This window comes from Pinus tabuliformis, chromosome 9 (genome assembly GCF_031772625.1).
Source record: "Pinus tabuliformis cultivar Carrire ecotype Pingquan chromosome 9, CPIR1, whole genome shotgun sequence".
Lineage (NCBI taxonomy): Eukaryota > Viridiplantae > Streptophyta > Pinopsida > Pinales > Pinaceae > Pinus > Pinus tabuliformis.
Genome location: NC_142307.1, coordinates 5816753 through 5839084, shown reverse-complemented (window position 1 = coordinate 5839084; position 22332 = coordinate 5816753). Strand labels below are relative to the sequence as shown.

Genomic DNA, 22332 nt, shown 5'->3' with positions numbered 1-22332 from the left:
CATGCTGCCCGGAGCACCACCCCTCTGGCTCGATGAGCCACTGCTCACTGACGGACCTGACATCCTCATAGATGTACCTCCTGATCCTTCTGATCCCTGCCCACTGGATCCCTGCGACGAACTCAACTGCTGTTGAGGGTCTGGCTGATCCAGATACTCTAACTCCCGTGACCTCCTAAAGGCCCTGTCCTCCTCGAACTTCACATCCCGTCTGACAACAACTCTCCTCTGTGCAGGAAAGTAAATCCGAAAAGCCTTTGAGGTCTCACTGTAGCCCACAAAGATACCCTTCTCTGCGGTGGGCTCTAGTTTGGTCCTCTTCTCCTTGGGTATATAGGAGTATGTAATGCATCCAAAGATATGAAGATGACCAATATCAAGCTTCTTCCTAGAGAAAGCCTCCTCCGGAGTCATGTGCCCCAAGGCACGATGCGGACTCCTATTCTGCAAGTAAACAGCTGTGTTGCAGGCCTCTGCCCACAAGAACAATGGCAACCCCTGATCATGTAACATGGCTTTGGCAGCCCCTATGATGGATCTGTTCTTCCTCTCTGCAACCCCGTTCTGCTGGGGGTTGTAAGGAACAGTGAACTCCCTCCTAACATTGTTTTACGAAACGGCCGGGTTGACTCCGAAACGGCCGTTTCGATCCGGGTCAACCAAAAAAATTTCAAAACGGCCCTATGACCCGGCTCGGTGACCGGGTCATAGCTAACCCGGTCAACCCGGCCGGGTCACGTCAAAAAACGGCCGTACCGATTGGAAACGGCTGGGCAGCGTTTTCACTTAAAAAAAATTAATTTTTTGCTGATTTGGAGCTGATTTGGTTAGGGTTTGTGGACATGAAAAGGTTTATGTGATTAGTTAAATGCATTTGGGGTCCATTTCCCCCTCCCAAACTCTATTTAAGACAGCCAAATGCTCTCATTTCACTCACAGCAGTCTTATGCATTTGAGTGAGAGTCTTCTTTGAGAGTTAGTGAGCAGTTCTTGAGCTTGTTTTGGAGCAGCAGTGAGGAGTCTTGGAGGAGCATTGTAGCTGGAGTGAGGAGCTTCTTGGGCAGCCATTTGGAGCAGCATTGAGGAGCTGATTTTTGGAGCAAGTTTGAGGAGGCAGTTTGTGCCTGGAGGTATTTTTTTCCACCTCTATAAATCTGTTTTTACTTATTAAATTTTAGGTGCATATAAAGATAGCTTAGAGAGTGTTTTTAGTCAAATAAATGAACATTGAATCAATTTTTATTTTTTTTTTTCATTTTCAGATTGTTTTCCTAGTCAAAAATGGCACCTAGAGCAAAAGACGCTGCTTGGGCATATGTTGAAATGGTTGATGATGAGATGTGTTGCAAGTTTTGCCATAGGAAAATTAAGTCAGGTCCTGGGGGGATTCATAGGCTGAAACAACACTTGGCAGGGATTAAAGGCAATATCACTGCATGTAAATCCCCCGAAATTGGGGAGATTAGAAAGACTTTGTTGGAAAGCTTTGAAAAATTTGAAGCAGATAAGACTAGGCAAAAAGAGATACAGGCTGAAATTGGGAGGAAGAGGGAGATACAAAGAATGATGGCTGCCAACCCCCACTATGAGTTTGAGGGTTCTTCCTCTATCCCTCAAACTGATGCATCAAACCCTTTCCGTTATGTTCCTCCCTCTTTTGCTTCTGTTCAAGATAAGGGAAAGGGTAGAATGAAGGGTGATGGGACTATCAAAAGTTTTTTCACTCACTCAGGCTCCTCTCCATCAGATGCACATGGTCCTGAAGTTAGTAAAGGTCTTTCTCAGCCCACTTTAGATGACCATTGGAAGAAAGAATTGAGGGAGACTGCTTGTGACTACATAGCTAGATGGTGGTATGATGCTGATATCCCCTTTAATGCTGCTCGTTCACCATATTATGAGCCTATGTTTGAGGCCATATATGCTGCTGGAAAAGGCTTCAAAGGCCCTACTATGCAAGAGCTAAGGGGGGTTCGTTTGCAGAAAGAAATTACATCAATTAATGAGTATTTGCAAGATTTCAAGGAATCATGGGCAAGAACAGGGTGTACCATCATGTCAGATGGATGGACTGATCAAAGAAACCGTACCATCATAAACTTTCTTGTCTTCTGCCCACAGGGAACCATGTTTTTAAAATCAGTTGATGCATCTGATAAGGTAAAAGATGGCCACTTGTTGTTTCAGCTATTGGATGAGGTTATTCAGGGTGTGGGGGTGGCTAATGTTGTTCAAATCATCACAGACAATGCCTCTAACTATGTTCTTGCTGGTAGACTGTTAGAGGAAAAACACAAGACCATCTTTTGGACCCCATGCGCTGCACATTGCATAGACCTCATGCTTGAGGATATTGGGAAATTAGATTGGGTCAGAAACACTGTAGATAATGCCAAAAGCATAACAAAATTTATCTACAATCATACACTGGTTTTGAGTATCATGAGGAAACACACTGGAGGCAAGGATATTATTAGGCCTGCCATCACTAGATTTGCTACACATTTTTTGACATTGCAATCTATGCTTTCCCAACATAGAAACTTGCAAAAGATGTTTTCCAGTGATGATTGGAATAATAGCAGTTGGTCTAACAAACCAGAAGGCAGAGAATTGAGAAGGAAAGTCCATGATGAAACTTTTTGGAGAAAGGCAACAGAGATTGTGAAGGTTGCTGAGCCACTAGTTAAGGTGTTGCGGTTGGTGGATGGGGAAAGGTTGGCTATGGGCTTCATTTATGAGGCTATGGATCAAGCAAAGGAGCAAATAAAGGCAACATACAAGGATAGAGTGGCAAAGTATGGGCCCATTTGGGCAATCATTGATGAAAGATGGAACAATCAACTCCATCGCCCTATACATGCAGCTGGGTATTTTTTGAACCCACGGTATCATTATAAAGCTAAGGAGTCAGGAGCTTTGAGGGGGGAGGTCAGAGATGGACTGGTTGATTGCATTGAGCGCATGGTCCCATCGGAGTCTGATCAGCTACTGATACATCAGCAGGTCACATCCTTCACCAATGCAACAGGTACCTTTGGGAAGAACCTAGCAAAGATTGCAAGAGAAGCAGATGAGCCAGGTAAACAAAAATTTCAATTTTCAATTTCTCAATTTCAAGTTAGATATAATTTGTAATTTTGTTGAGCTTCAGCCTTCATCTAACTCATAATTCATTACACTCCTATGTTTTTTGCAGCACAATGGTGGGAGGCCTTTGGTGGCCAGTGCCCTGAATTGCAAAGGTTTGCAATTCGTATTTTGAGTCAAACTTGCAGTGCATCTGGGTGTGAGCGCAATTGGTCTGTCTTTGAGAGGATTCACACAAAGAAGAGAAACCGTTTGGAGCAAAAACGGTTGAATGATCTAGTTTTTGTCCAATACAACCTTCGGCTCAGACGGAACCAATTGCTGAACAAAAGACCTGATTCAGATCCCATTGTGTTGGAAGACATTGATCCAACATCAGATTGGGTAGTGGAGAGTCGTCTACCAGAGTTTGATCCTGATGAGGATCTTGATGAACTTGATGTTGGAGATCCACTGCAGCGTGTTCAGTTGAATGCAGATCCCAATCCACCAGCCTCAGTCTCACAGCCAGCTAGTAGGACTCCAGTTGTAGGTGCTTCGCCTTCCTCTGCTCAGCCACGACAGAAGCGCAGCCGCATTTGTACTCTATCTCAGCTTGCATCTGCTTCACAGCCTAGTGGTACTGGTACTGGCACCACTTCTACAGTTGCAGTTGGAGACGATGATGATGAGGAGGAGCCATGGGGCCCCTTGTCTGGCTCTGCCTCTGATGATGATGATCCAGAGATTGGTCGAGATGATCTTGGCTCCTCTGGCAGTAGCCAGTAGCTACTAGCCTCCTTGGTTATTTGTATTTTGTTTTGACTCTTGAGTCTTTGATCATGTATGACAGACTACAGTTGACTATGTATTTACTATTGCCATTGGGTACACCGTACCATTTTGATATAATGGATTGGTTCATGAGCCTACTTTGATCATATGTTGTCTTCCATGTATATTATAATGTTGTGTGTTTGGAAACTTGAATGAAAATATTTAAAATTATGTTTAAACTATTTAAAATTATGTTTTTTTATAAAAAAAATAAATATTTAATGTATTTTTTACAACGACCGAGTCATTGAAATCGAGCCGGCCGAGTCATTGCCGTTTCCGTTTCCGTTTCCGAGTCGATCCTCGGCCGAGTCCGAATCCGAGTCCGTTTTGTAAAACATTGCCTCCTAATTCCTGCCTTCGCACAATAGTCAACAAACTCTCCAAGGGTGTACTCTCCTCCATTGTCCGACCTCAAGGACTTGATCTTTCGACCTGTCTGAGTCTCCACAAGAGCTCTGAACTCCTGAAACCGCTTGAAGAGCTCACTCTTGGTCTTCAAAAAATAAATCCAGGTCCTCCTGGAGTGATCATCAATGAATAAGACATAGTACTCATATCCACTCAAGGAAACATGAGACATCCGACCGCTCACATCGGAATGAATCAAATCAAGTATCTCAGTCGCTCTGCTGTCACTGCTAGGAAAAGGGGATTTGGCAAACTTGCCCATCGCACAACCTCTGCAAGTATCAAAGTGATCAGTACTGAAATCTGGCACACCTGTAGTGATCTCCCGCAATGTCCTCAAGGCTCCATGATACATATGTCCCATCCTGCGGTGCCAAATCTCACACAGCTCAGAACTGCTAGCTCTGTTGTCGGTACTACTGCTCAATGCCAAAAGGGGTTGGAATGCAAACTTGTACACCTTTGCATGGCGTACACCTATCACTCTAGCTGAATCAGCTGGAGTGCCCCTGGGATACATCAACACCTGTCCTCCCCTGAACAGTACCTCATATCCTCTGTCCTCCAAAGCTGAGACGGATATGAGGTTCTTCCTCATCCCTGGCACATAAAGAACCTCTGACACCTTCAAGGGAGGTTTGGACTCCCTCTGAAATGTCACTGTCCCCACCCCGACTGCTCTAACAACTCTGTCATCACCGAGTACTACCTCGATATCAATGCCACTCTCTGAAAGCTCTGAGAAGTACTCACGGACTCCTGTCATGTGACGTGAAGCCCCACTGTCCACATACCAGATACCTGAAGATGCTCCGCTAATCGAGGGAAAAGCATGCTCCCTCTGAACCTGTGTGGCAGGTGATCCTGCACTAGAGGACTCACACGTAGTGAACGCAAACTCTCGGTCAAAACGACCAGCAAAGTCCTCAATCTTTGCTGAAGCTGCCACGTCTTGGTTCTTCCCCTTCATCTTCTTCTTCTTCGGACACACAACTGCATAGTGTCCCATCTTTTGACAATTCCAACACTTCACCTTGGAATAGTCCTTCTGTGTGTTCCCCTGTTTACCTTTACCTTTGCCTTTGCCCCCACCACCGCTTGTGGAAGCCTGCTTCTTCCCTTTGCCTTTCTTGCCTCCTGCCACCAGTGCTACGTCCTCATCCTGCTCAACTGGCTTGGCTGCCCCAAGCTGACCTTTCCTGATCTCTGTCTGAATGCAATCATCCCAAAAACCTCTCCCATGTGGGAAGGGTCTCACGTGCACAAACCCCATCAGCAAAGTTCAACCATAAACGGGGGAGGCCATTCACTGCAATACGCACCAACTCAGTGGATGGAATGGCCTCTCCAATCGCTGCCAACTCATCTCTCACATTGGTAATCTTTGTGAGATATCCAGCTGCACTATCATTCCCCATCTTAATGTTCTTCAGCTTCTCCTTCAGGACCATCTTTCGGTTCTCATTAGTACTCTGGTAAAGATTGGACAATGTTGTCCACATCTCATGGGCATTGCTCTTTCCTCTCACATAAGGAATGCAATGGTCTTTGATTCCGTCTAGAATCAGCCTCTTACCCTTATTGTTCTTCTTTTTATACTCAGCCAACTGAGTAACATCAGTGGGCACAACAACAGGGTTCTGTGCGGTATGCACCATGATATCCCAGACTTCTGCCTCCTCAAAGATACTCTGCATTCTCTCCTTCCAAACACTGTAATTTGTATGCCCATCCAACCTATCCTCCACCCTCAATCCCAATGACATCCTGCTGTCCTAAAACTGAAAAATAGCACTGCTGTAGTAAAGATAAAACTGTTGTTTATGAAAAAATCAGTTTGCTGAAATTTTCTGAGTGAAAAATCAGCAACTGTAATTTTTCCTTTTGCTGTCCCAAACTGCCCTTCAGCACTCAAGCTCTGATACCATGTAAAAATCTCTGTTTTCCCACCCCGGTTTTCAGTTTCTCCTTATTTCTCCCATGTAGTTAAATGCCCATTCCCATAACCATACATTTAACAGACTGAAAAAAATAAATATTGCTGAAAACACAAATTCTGGAAATTTTTCAGAATGCTGGAAATGACAGAATTAAAAATCAGCAATCAAAAACAACCATTAAAACACTGATATTTTTTGTCAACCTGACCCTGGAAAAACCCCCTACAACTCTTGGGGAAAACCAGTTTGAGAGCTCTTCTTTATTTCTGAAAATTGCCTTTTTACAGTGAGAATTATTCAGCAAAAAATCAGCAAGCAAATTTACAACTTATCTCCTTTCCCGTGCCTCACAGCAATCTAGAAATTACAGCAAACAGGACAGCAATAAATGTTGTACGGCCTCCGTTTTGTGTGCAAAAAAATCAGCAAACTGCTCCTCGATTTTTGTGCAAAAATCTGCCTTTCACTATGTGCTGAATCAGCTGTACAAATCTACTCAACTGCTGCCTTGGAATGCGTGCCAAGCTGCTGTCTCCTTCTCCTCCCTGCTCAGAAATCTCTCTTGCTCTCTTGCTCTCCTTCTCCCAATCTGCTCATGAAAGAATGAATTATCTTTTCCTCCTTTTCCTCCTTTAATATAACTCCAAGTGACTTTTGGGTGATCCAAGTGACTTTTGGGTGATCTCTAAATCCAATGGCTGAAATAGATTTAGATCAATGGCTGAGATTAAATGCTCATTTAAATCTCACTTTCTATTTTTTAATTCACTCCACTTTAATAAAGACCCACTTAGTCATTTATTTCCAAAGTCACTTTTCCTTTCTAATTTTTCATTTACTTTATAAAAGTTACTTTAAAATTAGACTTAGTAACTTTATCACTTAAAGTCACTTTTAAATTAGATTTAACTTTATAAAATTATAAAGTCACTTTAGGAGAAAAATTAAATTCTTTTGGACACTTTTCCCTAGGCCAAAGATCAAAGCCTAAGGAACCACCTGTCCTCCGGTACCAAATTTCAACACAGAACAGGAGTTCACATCGTGCCTTAGGGAATGTGACTCCAGAGGAGGCTTTTTCTGGGAAGAAGCCTAATGTTGGGCACTTTCGTATCTTTGGGTGCCTTACATATTCCTGTGTCCCCAAGGAGAACAAGACCAAGCTAGAGCCCACTGCATACAAGGGCATCTTTGTGGGTTATAGCGAGACCTTGAAAGCTAATCGGATTTATATTCCTGTGCAGAGGAAAATGGTTGTCAGGCGAGATGTGAAGTTCGAGAGAATAGAGCTTTCAGGAGGTCATGGGAGTTAGAGTATCCAAAGTCACCAGACCCTCAGGAGCAACTGAGTCAGTCATAAGGATCCAGTGGTCATGGATCAGGAGGTACATCCATTACAAATGTCAGGTCCATCAGTGAGCAGTGGCTCTCAAAGTCAGGTGGGTGGTTCTTCGAGCAACATGTAGGGCAATCCCTAGAGCAATTCATAGGGTAGTCCATTAATGGACAGTTCGCATCTACAAGCACAAATTCAGGCATGAGGTCAATTGGCAGGCCTTCAGGAGTTCAGGCTTTTGATGATAATGAGGATTATTTCACTCCGGTGGGATAAGTATGCTCAGGGAAGAGGAAGGCCCAAGTGGCTTCAAGGTACTTTGCGCGAGGCCACACCAATTGTTGGGCCAAAAACGTTGTTGATTTGGGATAGCGTCTGATGTGCTCTAGCCACGAAAATTGGTGGAGAGGCTAAAGCACATGAGATCTCCAAGACACAGAAATGGTTTGGGCAGAATCTAACCAGTTTGAGGGATATTTAAATTAATTAATATTTTTAATGGAGTCCCCAAGTCTAAAACTAAGGAAAATAAAATATTAATGTGAATTAATATAAAACTGAGTTAGAATGGCCCAAAAGTCATGGATCAAGCCAAATCTAATCTTAGTCGTTGATTAGGGATTTAATCTCGGTCTTTGATGGACCAATGAGAAAAGTATAAGAAGAGGCTTGAGGGTCAGTTGGAAAACACACTGAGGGAGACCAGTGTGTTCAATTTCTCGAGGGGGGTTCGCTGAGATATTCGAACTAGTGGTCTAGAGAGCAGCAGGAGGCAACAAGTACGGAGCAGAGAGTCAAGATCAGCAACGGAAGACCAACGCAAAGGCAAGAGAGGCATACGCAGGGTATCTCAAGCAGAGGTTGAGGCAGCAAGAGACTGTGCAGTCACTAGAGGGCCTGTGTGGGTGACGCAGAGAGGACCAGGGATGACGCAAAGTGTCTGGGAGCTACGCAAAGGTCAGCCAGGTTGACGTTGGGACTGGGAGTAGTGCTGGAGAATTTTTCTCTCTAGTTTGGCACGCGGTTGTATTAAAGAATTGTTGAATAATAAAATCCTCTCTTGCTGCACCAGTTTTCCCACATTGGACTTTTCCGGACACTGTTGTCCAAAATATCTGTGTCGATGTGTTGATTCTTGTGCATGTGTTTGTTTCTGTATTATGGTGTGATATCTGCAGCAGAATTTATTTTAATGTTTATTGAAGGAATTTCATAAATAGCTTATTGAAAATAAGTAGGCAAAGTAAATCAGATGTTGCAGTGATAGAATTTTCACCTGGTATCAGAGCGAGTAATCAGAGACAAGAAGAGAAAATCAGTTATGGGTCGAGACCATGATGCAAAGGCGTCCACGTCAGGGGACTCGCACAGATTTTCAGAAAATTGCACAAGAGACTTTCAATTTCTCCATTTTGGCTTCTAGGATGGAAGAAGAAGTGGCTTGTATGACTAGTTTTGCATCATTAAAAGTATGGTATATAGACAGTGGAGCTTCTTGGCATATCACGGGTATCAGGGAATGTTTCTCAAAGTATTGAGAAGAGAAGATGAACTTTCAAATCACCATAGGGAACAAGGAAAAGTGTACTCCAGTAGGGAAGGGTACCATAGTTTTTCAAACAGAATCGAGAGAATGTTCTGCGCTACAAATGTGCTACATGTACCAGGATTGGGGATGAACTTATTTTCCGTGTCACAACTTCAAGGCAAGGGCTATGACGTCTACTTCATTAAGGACAAGGTATATGTCAAACACTTGAGCTGGAAAAAGAAAGTGCAAATCGGGATCAAAAGTAACAGGTTGTACAAATTAAAACGACAATCACCAATGGCACTAATAAGCAGTCATGGAGACAAGGACTTGAACGAACTATGGCACAGAAGAATGGGACATTTGCACCATGGGGCTCTGAGAATTCTAAGGAGCACTGTAACAGGGGTTCCGGATCTTAGTACGGAACGAGATGATGTATGCAAAGGATGCGCTCTAAGAAAGTATGCCAAGGCAGCGTTTCCTAGGAGTAAACACAGGGCCAAGAGTGTACTAGGATTGATACACTCAGATATATGCAGACCTATGTCCACCAAAGCTCTTAGTGGTGCCGAGTATTTCTTTACCTTCATTGATGACCACTCAAGGAAAACTTGGATTTATTTTCTGAAAACCAAGGACGAAGTTTTCTGTCGATTCAAAGAGTTCAAAGCTCTGGTGGAGAATCTGACTGGGAAGAAAATAAAAGTTTTGTGCTCAGATAATGGAGGAGAGTATGTCGATAAGGACTTCATTGATTTTTGCGCTAATGAGGGCATCAAAAGAGACTGGACAGCTTCGTACAATCCAGAGAAAAATGCAGTAGCAAAAAGGAAGAACAAGACTATTGTAGAAGCAGCTAGGGGCATGACGTATGATCAAGATATGAAAAAATGCTTGTGGGCAAAAGCATGCGACACAACAGTCTATGTTCAAAACAGGACTCCTCATCAGGCGTTGGGCATGATTACTCTAGAGAAAGTTTTCACAGGGAAGACGACTGAAGTCAGTCATTTCAGGATATTTGGGAGTTTAGCATATTGCCGCATACCCGAGGAAAAGAGGAAAAAGCTAGATCAAACTACGGAAAAGGGATATCTAGTGGGATATAGCGAGAACGCTAAGGCATACAGAATCTATCTTCCAGTGAGCAAGAATGTAGTGGTTCGACGAGATGTAAAGTTCATAGAGGACAAGGCTTTCAGAAAATCTCGTGAGATACCTTTCGAGGAGCAGGCAAAAGAAGAGTCGTTGGTTAAACCTCTTCAACCAACAGAAGTAAAGAATTCTTCCTTGAATCAGGAAGATTCACAGGATGAGGAGGAGCTAACAGAGAACTAGCAGGGAACTTTGTCAGATTCTGTGAGATGCAAAAGACTTCATTGGTGCACCAAGAAACAATAAGAGGGAGCGAAAACAACCAGATAGATATTAGGCATTAGTAGCTCAGGATGGGGAGCCTGCCAGTTTCCAGGAAACAACTCAACATCAGGTTTGGCTAGATGCGATGGTAGAGGAGTACAACTCCATAATGGTGAACGATGTCTGGGATGTAGTGCCAAGGCCTCAAGACAGATCAGCAATAAGTTCGAGATGGATCTACAAGATCAAATACGTTGCAGACGGGAGTGTTGAGAAATACAAGGCCAGGTTTGTGACTAAGGGGTATGCTCAAAAGGAAGGAATTGACTACAAGGAGACCTTCGCCCTGGTAGCTAGGTATACATCTATTAGGACCATGATATCTCTTGCAACTCAGATGGGGTGGGAGATTCATCAGATGGATGTCAAAACGGCTTTTCTAAATGGGGTAATAGAAAAAGAGGTATACATTGAAAACCAGAGGGCTTAGAAGAAGTCTCATGTATGCAGATTGAAGAAAGCCTTGTATGGACTGAAACAAGCACCTAAAGCATGGTATGGTCGAATCGATGGCTGCTTGCAGAAGATGGGATTTGCCAAGAGTGACGTGGATCTAAATCTCTACTATCTGGTTATAGAGAATGAGCTGCTAATCTTAGTATTGTATGTGGATGATCCTTTTCTGACAAGATCATCCAGGCTCATTGGGGACTGCAAGAAGAATCTAGCCACAAAATTCGATATGAAGGATTTGGCACTACTGCATTACTTCCTAAGGTTGGAAGTTTGGCAGCAAAAGGGAGAGATCTTCCTTGGGCAAGGGAGGTATGCTACAGAAATCCTAAAAAGATTCAGAATGGAGGACTGTAGACCCATGGCTAATCCAATGATCACCAACTGGAAGAAGATTGATGCATTAGAAGACAAGGATGTTGATCCCACCCTATACAGGCAGCTCATAGTAAAAGAGGGCGCACTAGGCAGCAGCCAAACACGTTCTTAGGTATTTACAGGGAACAGTCAATTATGGACTCTTGTACACTAGGGGTAAGGATATCAAATTGAGTGGATTTACTGATGCAAATTGGGCAGGAAGTTCAGTGGATCGAAAAAGTACCTCTGGGTACTGTTTCAACATTGGATCAGTAATGACTTTCTGGTGCAGTAGGAAACAGAAGTCCATGGCGGCGAGCAAGGCTTTGTGTGAGGCCATATGGCTTAGAAAATAGCTTGTGAACCTATTCAGAAGGAAAATGGAGGCGACCAAGATCATGTGCGATAATCAGAGTTGCATCAAGCTCCCTGAGAATCCAGTGTTTCATGATTGGTCAAAGCATATTGATAACCAGTGTCACTTTGTCTGAGATTGTGTCAAATGAGGAGTTGTACAGTTGAGCTACACTCCTATAGGAGAACAGGTGGCGAACATCCTCACCAAGGCCCTTGGAAGGAAAAAATTTGATTACTTCAAGGAAAGGATCGGGATGATAAAAAACCCGTTTCAGTAGCAGAAATGGGGGTGATAGCAACACGGATGCAGAGAGAGTTGCAGTGCGGATGCAGTGTTGGGAGAAAAGGACCAGCAGGAGCACAGATGCAGAGGGAGCTACCATACAGATGTAGCAGTGGCAGTAGTAGAGCCATGGGCACCAATACAGGATGCAACAATGCAGAGGATGTTGGGCAGGGAGACTTAGCATCAGCACAGGGACCAATGTCGGATGATCAGGGTGATACTCAGTGAGGAGTATTACTAGAGCACAGTCTTCACTAAGAGGGAGTGTTGATTTGGGGTAACATCAGATGTGCTCTAGCCACGAAAATTGGTGGAGAGGCTAAAACACATGAGATCTCCAAGACCCAGAAATGGTTTGGGTAGAATATAACTAGTTTGGAAGATATTATAACAATTAATTTTTTTAATGGAGCCCCTAAGTCTAAACTTAGGTAAAATAAAATATTAATGTGAATTAATATAAAACTGAGTTAGAATGGTCCAAAAGTCATGGATCAAGCCAAATCCAATCTTAGCTGTTGATTAGGGACTTAATCTTGGTCGTTAATGGACCAACGTGTAATATTCCTAACACAGAATATTCCTCAAACCCCAGCAAAAACTCCAACCAAATATGTGCAAATGATATAATAACCCAGACGTGATAAAATAACAGTGGAACAGCGTATAATAATGTAAACCGGAAATATAAGCAGATACACAAGAAATGCAACGAGAAATGCTAAGCCATTTTATTATACTAAGCAATAAAATGAGTACAAGAGGTGATTACACAAATGGCACCTCGACTTGCACAAGGCAAGCGAAGAAATACTCTCAGAACAACAAGAGTGGCCTCTCTACATGGATGTTGTCGCTGTGTCGCTGCTACTGCTAGGAAACAAATGATGATTTGGGGCTGCTCCCCTCCTCGAAAAAAGCTGCAACTCTGGATTCGGGCTCTACTCAAGAGACCCAGAAAAACCCAGAAAGATTTCTTGGAATGGCCTACCCCTGAAAAACACCCTCTTGGGGTTCTGCGCAGTTCCTCAATGCCTTGCGCTACCACTGAAGAAAACCCCTCTAAAGTCTGCTTGAAACATTGCCTGAAACCCTGACAAAAATCCTCCAATGAGACAAGAGCTAGACCCTTGCTCAATCTCCCAGCATAAATCCACCTGCAAAACCCCAATCCAGCACTACAACCAAACAGAACTGCGTCCCTCTCCCAGTGCTGCGCAGTCCTCCAAAACGCTGCTAAAACCACTGCTGGAATGCTGATGAAACTACTGTTGAAACACCAAAGGAAATACCTTGCCCGAACAGGCACTCAAAGTCCCCCGGGGCTAAGGGTGAGACCTCTGAATGGAGACACTAGATGCACTAAACAGTGCTGCAAACTAGCTAAACAGCCAGCGTGCTAAGAAGTCAAAACGACTAGCTACAAATGCACATAACTCAATGATCCAAAATGAGGGGCCTCCTCTCTATTTTATAGCCTCTGCCTCTCACAATCCCTAGGCTCACCTCCCTCCTGCGTGATTCCCCTCTTGCCATGTGTTCTTCCCTCCTGCGCAGTCCCTCCATGTGTCTGCGTGGGCCCCATTTTTGCGTCCCCCTTTGGCCACCTTGGCTCCTCCTTAAGTCACAACGTTGTGCTGCTAGGAAGTGACTTTTTATTCTTAAAGTGAGTTATGTCCCCCGTCCTCACTTTTTTTATTTATAAATAACTATAGAAGGCAAAAATTGGGCAAAATCGAATATTCCAATCAGCCATGGCTAATTAGGAATATTACAGTCTTCCCCAGCAAAATGTTGCTTGTCCTAAAGCAACTGAAGTGATGGATGCTGCAAGATCTTCTCACTCTCCCAAGTGGCATCCTCATCCGGCAAATTCTTCCACCTCACTAAGAATTTCCGGACTGTCCTGCTCCGCAGCGGCCTCTCCCTGGTATCAATGATAGCCTTCGGCTGCAATACCAAATGCCCCTCGTCATCCATGGGTGGTAGCTCATCTATCACTGTCACCTGCTGCCCCAATGCCTTTTTCAGGCATGATACATGGAAAACGTTATGAATCTTGCTGCCTTGGGGCAGCTCCAACTCATATGCAACCTGTCCAACCCTGCATATCACCCTGTACGGCCCATAAAAGCGGGGCTTGAGCTTCTCAACCCCCTTCTGCTTTAGTGACGACTATTGGTAAGGCTGTAACTGTAGGTAGACCATGTCCCCTACCTCGAACTGTCTCTCCACCCGACCCTTGTCGGCATACAGCTTCTGCTGGTTCTGTGTTGTAGCCATGTTATCCTTGAGAGCTTAGAGAATATCCTGACTCTCTTGGATCCATATCTTGGCTCTGGGAGCCATGCTATCACCAAACATCACGTCAGCAAAAGATAAACAATGATACCCATATAAGGCATAGAATGGTGACATACCAATGGACATGTTATGTGAAGTATTGTAGCAGTACTCCCCTAGATGCAGCCACCTCAAACATGCTCGCTGCTGCCCGCTGACATAGTTACGCAAGTAGCCCTCTAGCCACTTGTTAACTATCTCTGTCTGCCCATCCCTCTCTGGGTGATAACTGGTACTCGATGTCAACTCCGTCCCCACCAACCAAAAAGCTCCTGCCAAAACCCGCCCATGAAACGGTTGTCCCTATCACTGACATGGTCTTAGGAAGACCATGTAGCCTGAAGATCTCTCTAAAGAACAGCTCGGCCACCTACGCTGCTGTAAAGTGTGCGGATATGGCAAAAAAGTGTGCGTATTTTTGTCAATCGGTCAACGACTACAAAGATGCAATCCTTGCCCTGTACCATGGGCAACCCTGTGATGAAGTCCATCAAAATACTCTCCCATTTCCCCTCCGGAATGGGAAGAGGTTGCAATAATCCCGCGGGATGGCTCATTTCTCCCTTGTTCCTCTCGCAAACATCGCACTCCCGGATGTGCTGGAGTACGTCCTCCTTGAGGCCCTTTCATGAGAACCTCTCCCTAATGGCCCTATAGGTTTTGGTAAACCCCTGATGTCCTGCCAACGGTGAATCAAGTGATGCCTGGAGTATATTCTTCTTGAGCTGAGAACCCTCAGTCAAGAAGATCCAGTCCCTGTAATAGATGATCTCATCGACCACCCCGTACCTGTCATCTGCCACCTGCCCATCCAGAATCTCACATGCAAACCTGTCCTTGGAGTACTCTACTAAGAGTCTAGCCCTCCAGTGTGTATCCAAGCTCATAAGAGACAACGTGGTTGGTCTACGTGAAAGAGCATCTCCTACCACGTTGTTCTTACCCTTAACATACTCAATGTCAAAGTCCTATGCTTGGATCTTGTTGATCCACTTCTGCTGCCTCTCCTGTAGCTGCTTCTGCTCCAAAAAGAACTTGAGGCTGTTGTGATCAGTCCTCACCCTGAACCTGTTACCCACCAGATACTGCCGATACTTAGCCAATGCATGCATGATGGTCAGCATCTCCTTGTTGTATATAGAATACAACCTTTCGTGCGAAAGGAGCATCCGGCTCTCAAAGGCTATAGGGTGACCTCCCTGCATCAACACTGCGTCGATACCCTCTCCCGACGCATCACACTGCAAAACAAAGGGCTGCGTAAAATCTGGCAACGCAAGCATTGGGCAGCTGCTCATAACCTCCTTGAGCCTATCAAAGGCTCGCTGCGCTGTATCTAACCAACTGAAAGCCCCCTTCCTCGTCAAATCTGTCAGGGGTGCAGCAAGCTGTGAGAAACCTTTGACGAACTTCCGGTAGTAAGTACAAATGCCAATGAATCCTCGAAGTTCCGTCACATTTCTTTGCTCCGGCCATTCTCTGATGGCCCTGATCTTCTCCTCGTGGACTCTCACTCCGTCCACTCCTATGATGCATCCCAAATACAACATCTCCGTCAACCCAAACTCACACTTGGAAAGTTTGGCATAGAACTGTTGCTCCTGTAAGATATGCAATACCGTCTCAATGTGTTGGAGATGCTCCTCCCAAGTCCTGCTGTAAATGAGAATGTCATCAAAGAATACCAACACAAACTTCCTCAGGTGACTACGGAAGATGTGATTCATGCAAGACTGAAATGTAGCGGGGGCGTTGGTTAGCCCAAAAGGCATCACCAAGAACTCAAAGTGCCCATAGTGACACCTGAAGGCGGTCTTGTGAATGTCATGCTCCCTCACGCGAATCTGATGGTACCCAGATCTCAAATCAATCTTTGAGAAGAATCATGCTCCCCTCAACTCGTCCATCAACTCATCAATCCTGGGTATGGGGTACCTGTTCTTTAGGGTCTTCTTGTTCAAGGCCCTGTAGTCAATGCACATCCTTAATGTACCGTCCTTCTTCTTCACCAACACCACAGAAGAAGCAAAAGGACTCGTGCTCGGTCGAATGTGCCCAAGAACCAGCAACTCCTGGATAGCCCGCTCAATCTTGTCCCGATAGGCCTTGGGGTGCCTATAGGGGGTGGTGATCACTGCCTGGATGCCCTGCTCAAGCTCGATAGTGTGCTCAAACCCCCGATCCGGTGGTTGTCCTGGTGGAATCTCTCCAAACACTATGGCATACCGATCAAGGATGGATTGGATCTCTGGATGTACCGTCTGCCCTGTAGTCCCTGCCTCTGATGCACGCAGCTCCACAGCCCACTCTGTCTCCCTTCGAGAAGACTACCTCCACCTAATGAGCCGACACAGTTTGAGGCGGATATGTGTGTTGTCCCCGTATCTTCACATAACTCCCTGTCTTCTCATCATCCCACTCCATCTCTAGGGTCTTCCAATCCGTCGTGACCTTCCTTAGAGTAATAAGCCGCTGAACACCCAATATCATGTTGGTGTCTGGAATATAGACCACGAAAAAGTGGTCAGTCAATGTGTAGGTGCCCATCGTCACTGAAAGCTCTGGAACATAACAAGCACACGTCATGGTCTGATCTCCTGGGACCAATACTGAAAACCCATCAAAGCTTTCTGTCTGAATACCTCTCCGCTCAACCATCTGTGCATCGATTAAGTTGTGGGTTGCCCCACTGTCAACCAAAACCAACACACGTTGGCCACGTACTATCCCTCGTACGCGTAGCGTCAGATACTTGGGAACTCCTCGCAACGCTGCAAGGGCCCCTCCGGTGGGTGCAAAAGATGCACCACCTGCTGCTGGTGGTGGAGGTGGCAAATCCTCCTCGTCATCCTCTTCTCCACTGCTCTCGGAGAAGACCTCAATAAAATGTGCTTTGCCAGCCGCACATCTATGTCCTGGTGCCCATGGCTCCTGACAAGTGAAGCACAACCGCTTTTTCTTCAACTCCCTCCTGGCATCGTCGTCAAGCTCCACTCGTCCTGGATTCCCCTTTGGAGGAGGAATCCTCACATCCTTCCCCTTAGACTGAAAAGTCTGTCTCTGGGGGTAAGGTGTCTGGGTCCTGGGTAAGACATCCTGTAAGTCCCGGGTCCTGCTGATAGCGTCCTAGAGTGTGGCTGGTTTAGTGGATCGGACTAAACCCCGAAGTGGCTCTACTAACCCCTCAACCTACATATAGACCCTTCGTGTTGTGGATAGGTCTTGCACCATCACAGAGACCCTCAAGAAATCTGCAATGTAGGTCTCCGGGCTCCCTATCTGTTTGAGCCTCGTCAACTCAATGAAATGCTACTTTGGATCCCTCCGATCAAATCGCTCCATCAGTCTCCTGGTAAACTCGGCATATGTCGTCACTGTGGAGTGCCCCAGTGTAACCATCCCATGAAACCACCAATCCTGAGCCTCGCCATCCAAATGCAATGTTGCCACCTTGATGGCCTTTGCCTCCAACATCTGGTTAAACTGGAAATAAATGTCCAGCTTCTCCACCCAAGACTTTGCCGAACTATTTGATGAGCCATCAAAAGTAGGCAAGTGAAATCTACTCGCTGCACGGTGGGTGTCGCCATCATGGTAATGCCCGTACCCTCTGTGATGGTCGCGAGGTCTGCTATCCCGCTAGAGCTGAACAAAATCTCTGAATGAGAGGGCTTCCCTGAACTCCTGCCCATAGGCCTGGTACTCTGCAAAATAATCGCCCATATGTCCGGGCTCTACCTCCTACTGGGCTACGGCCCCCGTGTCTGCTCCTAAAAAAGTGGGCATGGTAGAGCGTGTAGGGGCATGTGAGGCCACCTGCTGTGCAGTATCACGTTGCTCTGGCAAGTGATGGGATGCACCTGATCCCTCACCAATCTGAAAGACTCTGGGCTCTCACGCCGTCTGGCCTCTACTGCCGTGAATCTCTGCCCCATCACTGATTTGAGCAGCATATCCGCAAATCTCTTCCCGTCTTCGTCGGCCATCTGTTTTGCGTCCACTATTGGCTCTCTCTGTTCTGCGTCTACCACAGGCTCCTCCTGTTCTGCGTCCACCACAGGAACACAGTCTCCCTCCCCGTAGGTATTCTCCAACCTACGTCCAGTGCCTCTGTACCTCCTACCTCTGTAACAAATGTAGGGTTTTTCCCCTGGTGTCATAGATTGCTAGCTCCACAGGCTGAGCCAGATCTATGCTCTGGTACGACTGTAATATTCCTAACCCAGAATATTCCTCAAACCCCAGTAAAAACTCCAACCAAATATCTGCAAATGATATAATAACCCAGAAGTGATAAAATAACAGTGGAACAGCATATAATAATGTAAACTGGAAATATAAGCAGATACACAAGAAATGCAGCGAGAAATGCTAAGCCATTTTATTATACTAAGTAATAAAATGAGTACAAGAGTTGATTACATAGATGGCACCTCGACTTGCACAAGGCAAGCGAAGAAATACTCTCAGAACGACAAGAGTGGCCTCTGCGTGGGATGCTGTCGTTGTGCTGCTGTTGCTACTAGGAAATAAATGATGATTTGGGGCTACTCCCTTCCTCGGAAAAAGCTGAAACTCTGGATTCGGGCTCTACTCAAGAGACCCAGAAAAACCCAGAAAGCTTTCCTAGAATGGCCTACCCTCGAAAAACACCCTCTTGGGGTTCTGCGCAGTTCCTCAATGCCCTGCGCTGCCACTGAAGAAAACCCCTCTAAACTCTCCCTAAAACACTACCTGAAACCCTGCCAAAAATCCTCCAATCAGACAAGAGCTGGTCCCCTACTTAATCTCCCAGCATAAATCCACCTGCAAAACCCCAATCCAGCACTACAACCATAAAAAACTGCATCCCTCTCCCAGTGCTGCGCAATCTTCCAAAACGCTGCTAAAACTGCTGCTGGAATGCTGATGAAACTACTGTTGAAACACCAAAGGAAATACCTTGCCCGAGCAGGCACTCAAAGTCCCCCGGGGCTAAGGGTGAGATCTCTAAACAGAGACACTTGATGCACTAAACAGTGTTGCAGACTAGTTAAACAGCCAGCGTGCTAAGAAGTCGAAACGACTAGCTCCAAATGCACATAACTCAATGATCCAAAATGAGGGTGCTCCTCTCTATTTTATAGCCTCTACCTCTCACAATCCCTAGGCTCACCACCTCCTGTGTGATTCCCCTCTTGCCATGTGTTCTTCCCTCCTGCGCAGTCCCTCCATGTGTCTGCGTGGGCCCCATTTCTGCGTCCCCCTTTGGCCACCTTGGCTCCTCAAGTCACAACGTTGTGCTACTAGGAAGTGACTTTTTATTCTTAAAGTGAGTTATGTCCCCTGTCCTCACTTTTTTTATTTATAAATAACTATAGAAGGCAAAAATTGGGCAAAATTGAATATTCCAATCAGCCATGGCTAATTAGGAATATTACACAACGAGAAAAGTATAAGAAGAGGCTTGAAGGTCAGTTGGAGAACACACTGAGGGAGACCAATCAGTTCGATTTTTCGAGCGGGGTTAGCTGAGAAATTCAAACTAGTGGTCTGGAGAGCAGCAGGAGGCAGCAAGTACGAAGCAAAGAGTCAGGATCAGCGACAGAAGACCAATGCAAAGGCAAGAGAGGCAGACGCAAGGCATTTCAAGCAGACGCAAAGGCAGCAGGAGACTGCGCAGTCACTAAAGGGCCTGCGTGGGTGACGCAAAGAGGCCCAGGGCTAACGCAGACAAGCAGGGGCTGACGCAGAGTGTCTGGGAGCTACGCAGAGGTCAACCAGGCTGACACTAAGACTGGGAGAAGTGCTAGAGAATTTTTCTCTCTGTTGGGTAAACCAGTTTGGCACCCGGTTGTACTGAAGAATTGCTGAATGATAAAATCATCCCTTGCTGCATGGGTTTTCCCACATTGGGTTTTTCCGGGGACTGTTGTCCAAAATATCTGTGTTGATGTGTTGATTCTTGTGCATGTGTTTGTTTCTGTATTATGGTGTGATATCTGCAACAAAACTTATTTTAATGCTTATTGAAGGAATTTCATAAATAACTTATGAAAATAATTAGGCAAAGTAAATCAGATGTTGCAGTGATAGAATTTTCACAAAGACAGGTTAGAGAGAGTAAAGCACCTAAGCGGTTTTGTAGTTACATGGCATTGGTAACAAGCATTGTTGACTCTGAGCCTTCTATGAGGCGGCAGCCAGCGAGCAAGTTTGAGGAGAGGCCATGATGGAGGAGTATTCTTCTATTATGAAGAACAATGTTTGGGAGGTAGTGCCAAGGCTTGAAGGTAAATCAGTTGGTACTTCCAGATGGCTCTACAAGATAAAGCATGTTGCAGATGGCAGCATCAAGAAGTTCAAGGCTTGATTTGTGGCGAGAGGGTTCTCACAGGTAGGAGTTGACTATGAGGAGACATTTGCTCACGTAGCTCGATATACATCTATTTGGTCCATTATATCGATTGCAGCAGAGATGGATTGGAAGATCCACCAGATGGATGTGAAGACAACATTTCTCGATGGCTTCATTCAGGGAGAGGTTTATATTGAGCAGCCGCAAGACTTTGAGGTGCATGGGAAGAAGTCCCATGTATGCAGATTGAAAAGGCACTCTATGGCCTGAAGCAAGCTCCTAGAGCTTGATACTCGAGGATTGATACATACTTCAGCAGTTGAGTTTCACAAAGAGTGAGGCTGATCCGAACCTATACTTCATTTTGATGGGTGAGGAGCCTCTCATTCTGGTGTTGTATGTTGATGACTTGATCATCACTGGTGCAAAGAGATTCATTGAGGGTTGCAAGAGAGATCTTTCTTCAGAGTTTGAGATGAAGGATATTGGCTTGATGCATTGTTTTCTGGGATTGGAGGTGTGGCGGGAGGAGTGGCATTTCTTTCTGGGACAAGGAAAGTACATTGTGGATATTCTTAGCAGATTTGACATGGAGGACTGCAAACCCATGTCTACACCTATGATCACTAACTGGAAGAAGATTCACGCTTCTGATTTCGAGTTGGTGGATCCTACTCTATACAGACAGTTGATTGCTAAACTGATGTATTTGGTGAACACTCGGCCAGATATATGTTTTGCAGTTAACACTATGAGTCAGTTCATGTGTGAGCCCAAGAGAGGGCATTAGGTGGCTGCAAAACACATTCTTCATTACTTGCAGGGGACTGTGGATTTTGGTATGGATTATAAACAAGGAGATGGAGTGAGATTTGCAAGGTACACAAATTCAAATTGGGCAAGTTGTGCTTCAGATAGGAAGAGTACTTCTAGGTTTTGTTTTGGGTTGGGTTCGACAGTTGTGTCGTGGATCAGCCAAAACAACAGTCAGTTGCATTGAACTCGACTGAGGCATAGTATATGGTTGCTAGTTTGGCTAGTTATGGAGCCATATGGCTTCGCAAGATGTTGTTTGGTCTATTTGGTCAAGCATTGAGACCTTTAGTAATTCACTATGATAATCAGAGTTGCATAAAACTCACGGAGAATCCAATTTTTCATGACAAGTCAAAGCATATTGAAATCATGTATCACTTCATTATAGACTATGTCCAAAAGGGAGATGTCAAGCTTCAGTACATTTCCACAAATGAGCAGGTAGCAGACATTTTCACCAAAGCCTTACCATGGGGCAAGCATGTCTACTTCAGAGACAAGATGGAAGTGGTGAGGAAGACTTTCCTCAGTAAGAGGGAGCGTTAAAATTTGGGTACCAGAGGACAAGTGGTTCTCTAAGGCTTTGATCTTTGGCCTAGAGAAAAGTGTCCAAATTATTTGTACTTTTCTCCTGAAGTGACTTTATAAGTGGTAAAGTCAATTTAATTTAAAAGTGACTTTATAAATAGTAAAGTTACATTCTAATTTAAAGGTGCCTTTATTAAAGTCAATGAAGAATTAGAAAGTGAAAAAGTGACTATGGAAATAAAAGGCTAAGTGGGTCTTTATTTAAGTGGGTGAGTTAAAAAATAGAAAGTGAGAACTAAATGCACA

The 22332-nt window shown here is 44.9% G+C and overlaps 2 protein-coding genes across 4 annotated transcripts in view; one reads left to right on the top strand and one right to left on the bottom strand.

Moving 5' to 3' along the window:
* LOC149146831 (putative UDP-arabinose 4-epimerase 2) overlaps positions 1-22332 on the bottom strand; it is a 185655-nt gene that overhangs the window by 61016 nt on the left and 102307 nt on the right. The window lies entirely within an intron of this gene.
* On the top strand, positions 1977-4212 carry LOC149146832 (uncharacterized). The gene is made up of 2 exons (XM_089440641.1): positions 1977-3082; positions 3200-4212. Exons 1-2 carry the CDS (start codon positions 2056-2058, stop codon positions 3856-3858), a joined length of 1686 nt encoding a protein of 561 aa, XP_089296767.1. The 5' UTR covers positions 1977-2055; the 3' UTR covers positions 3859-4212.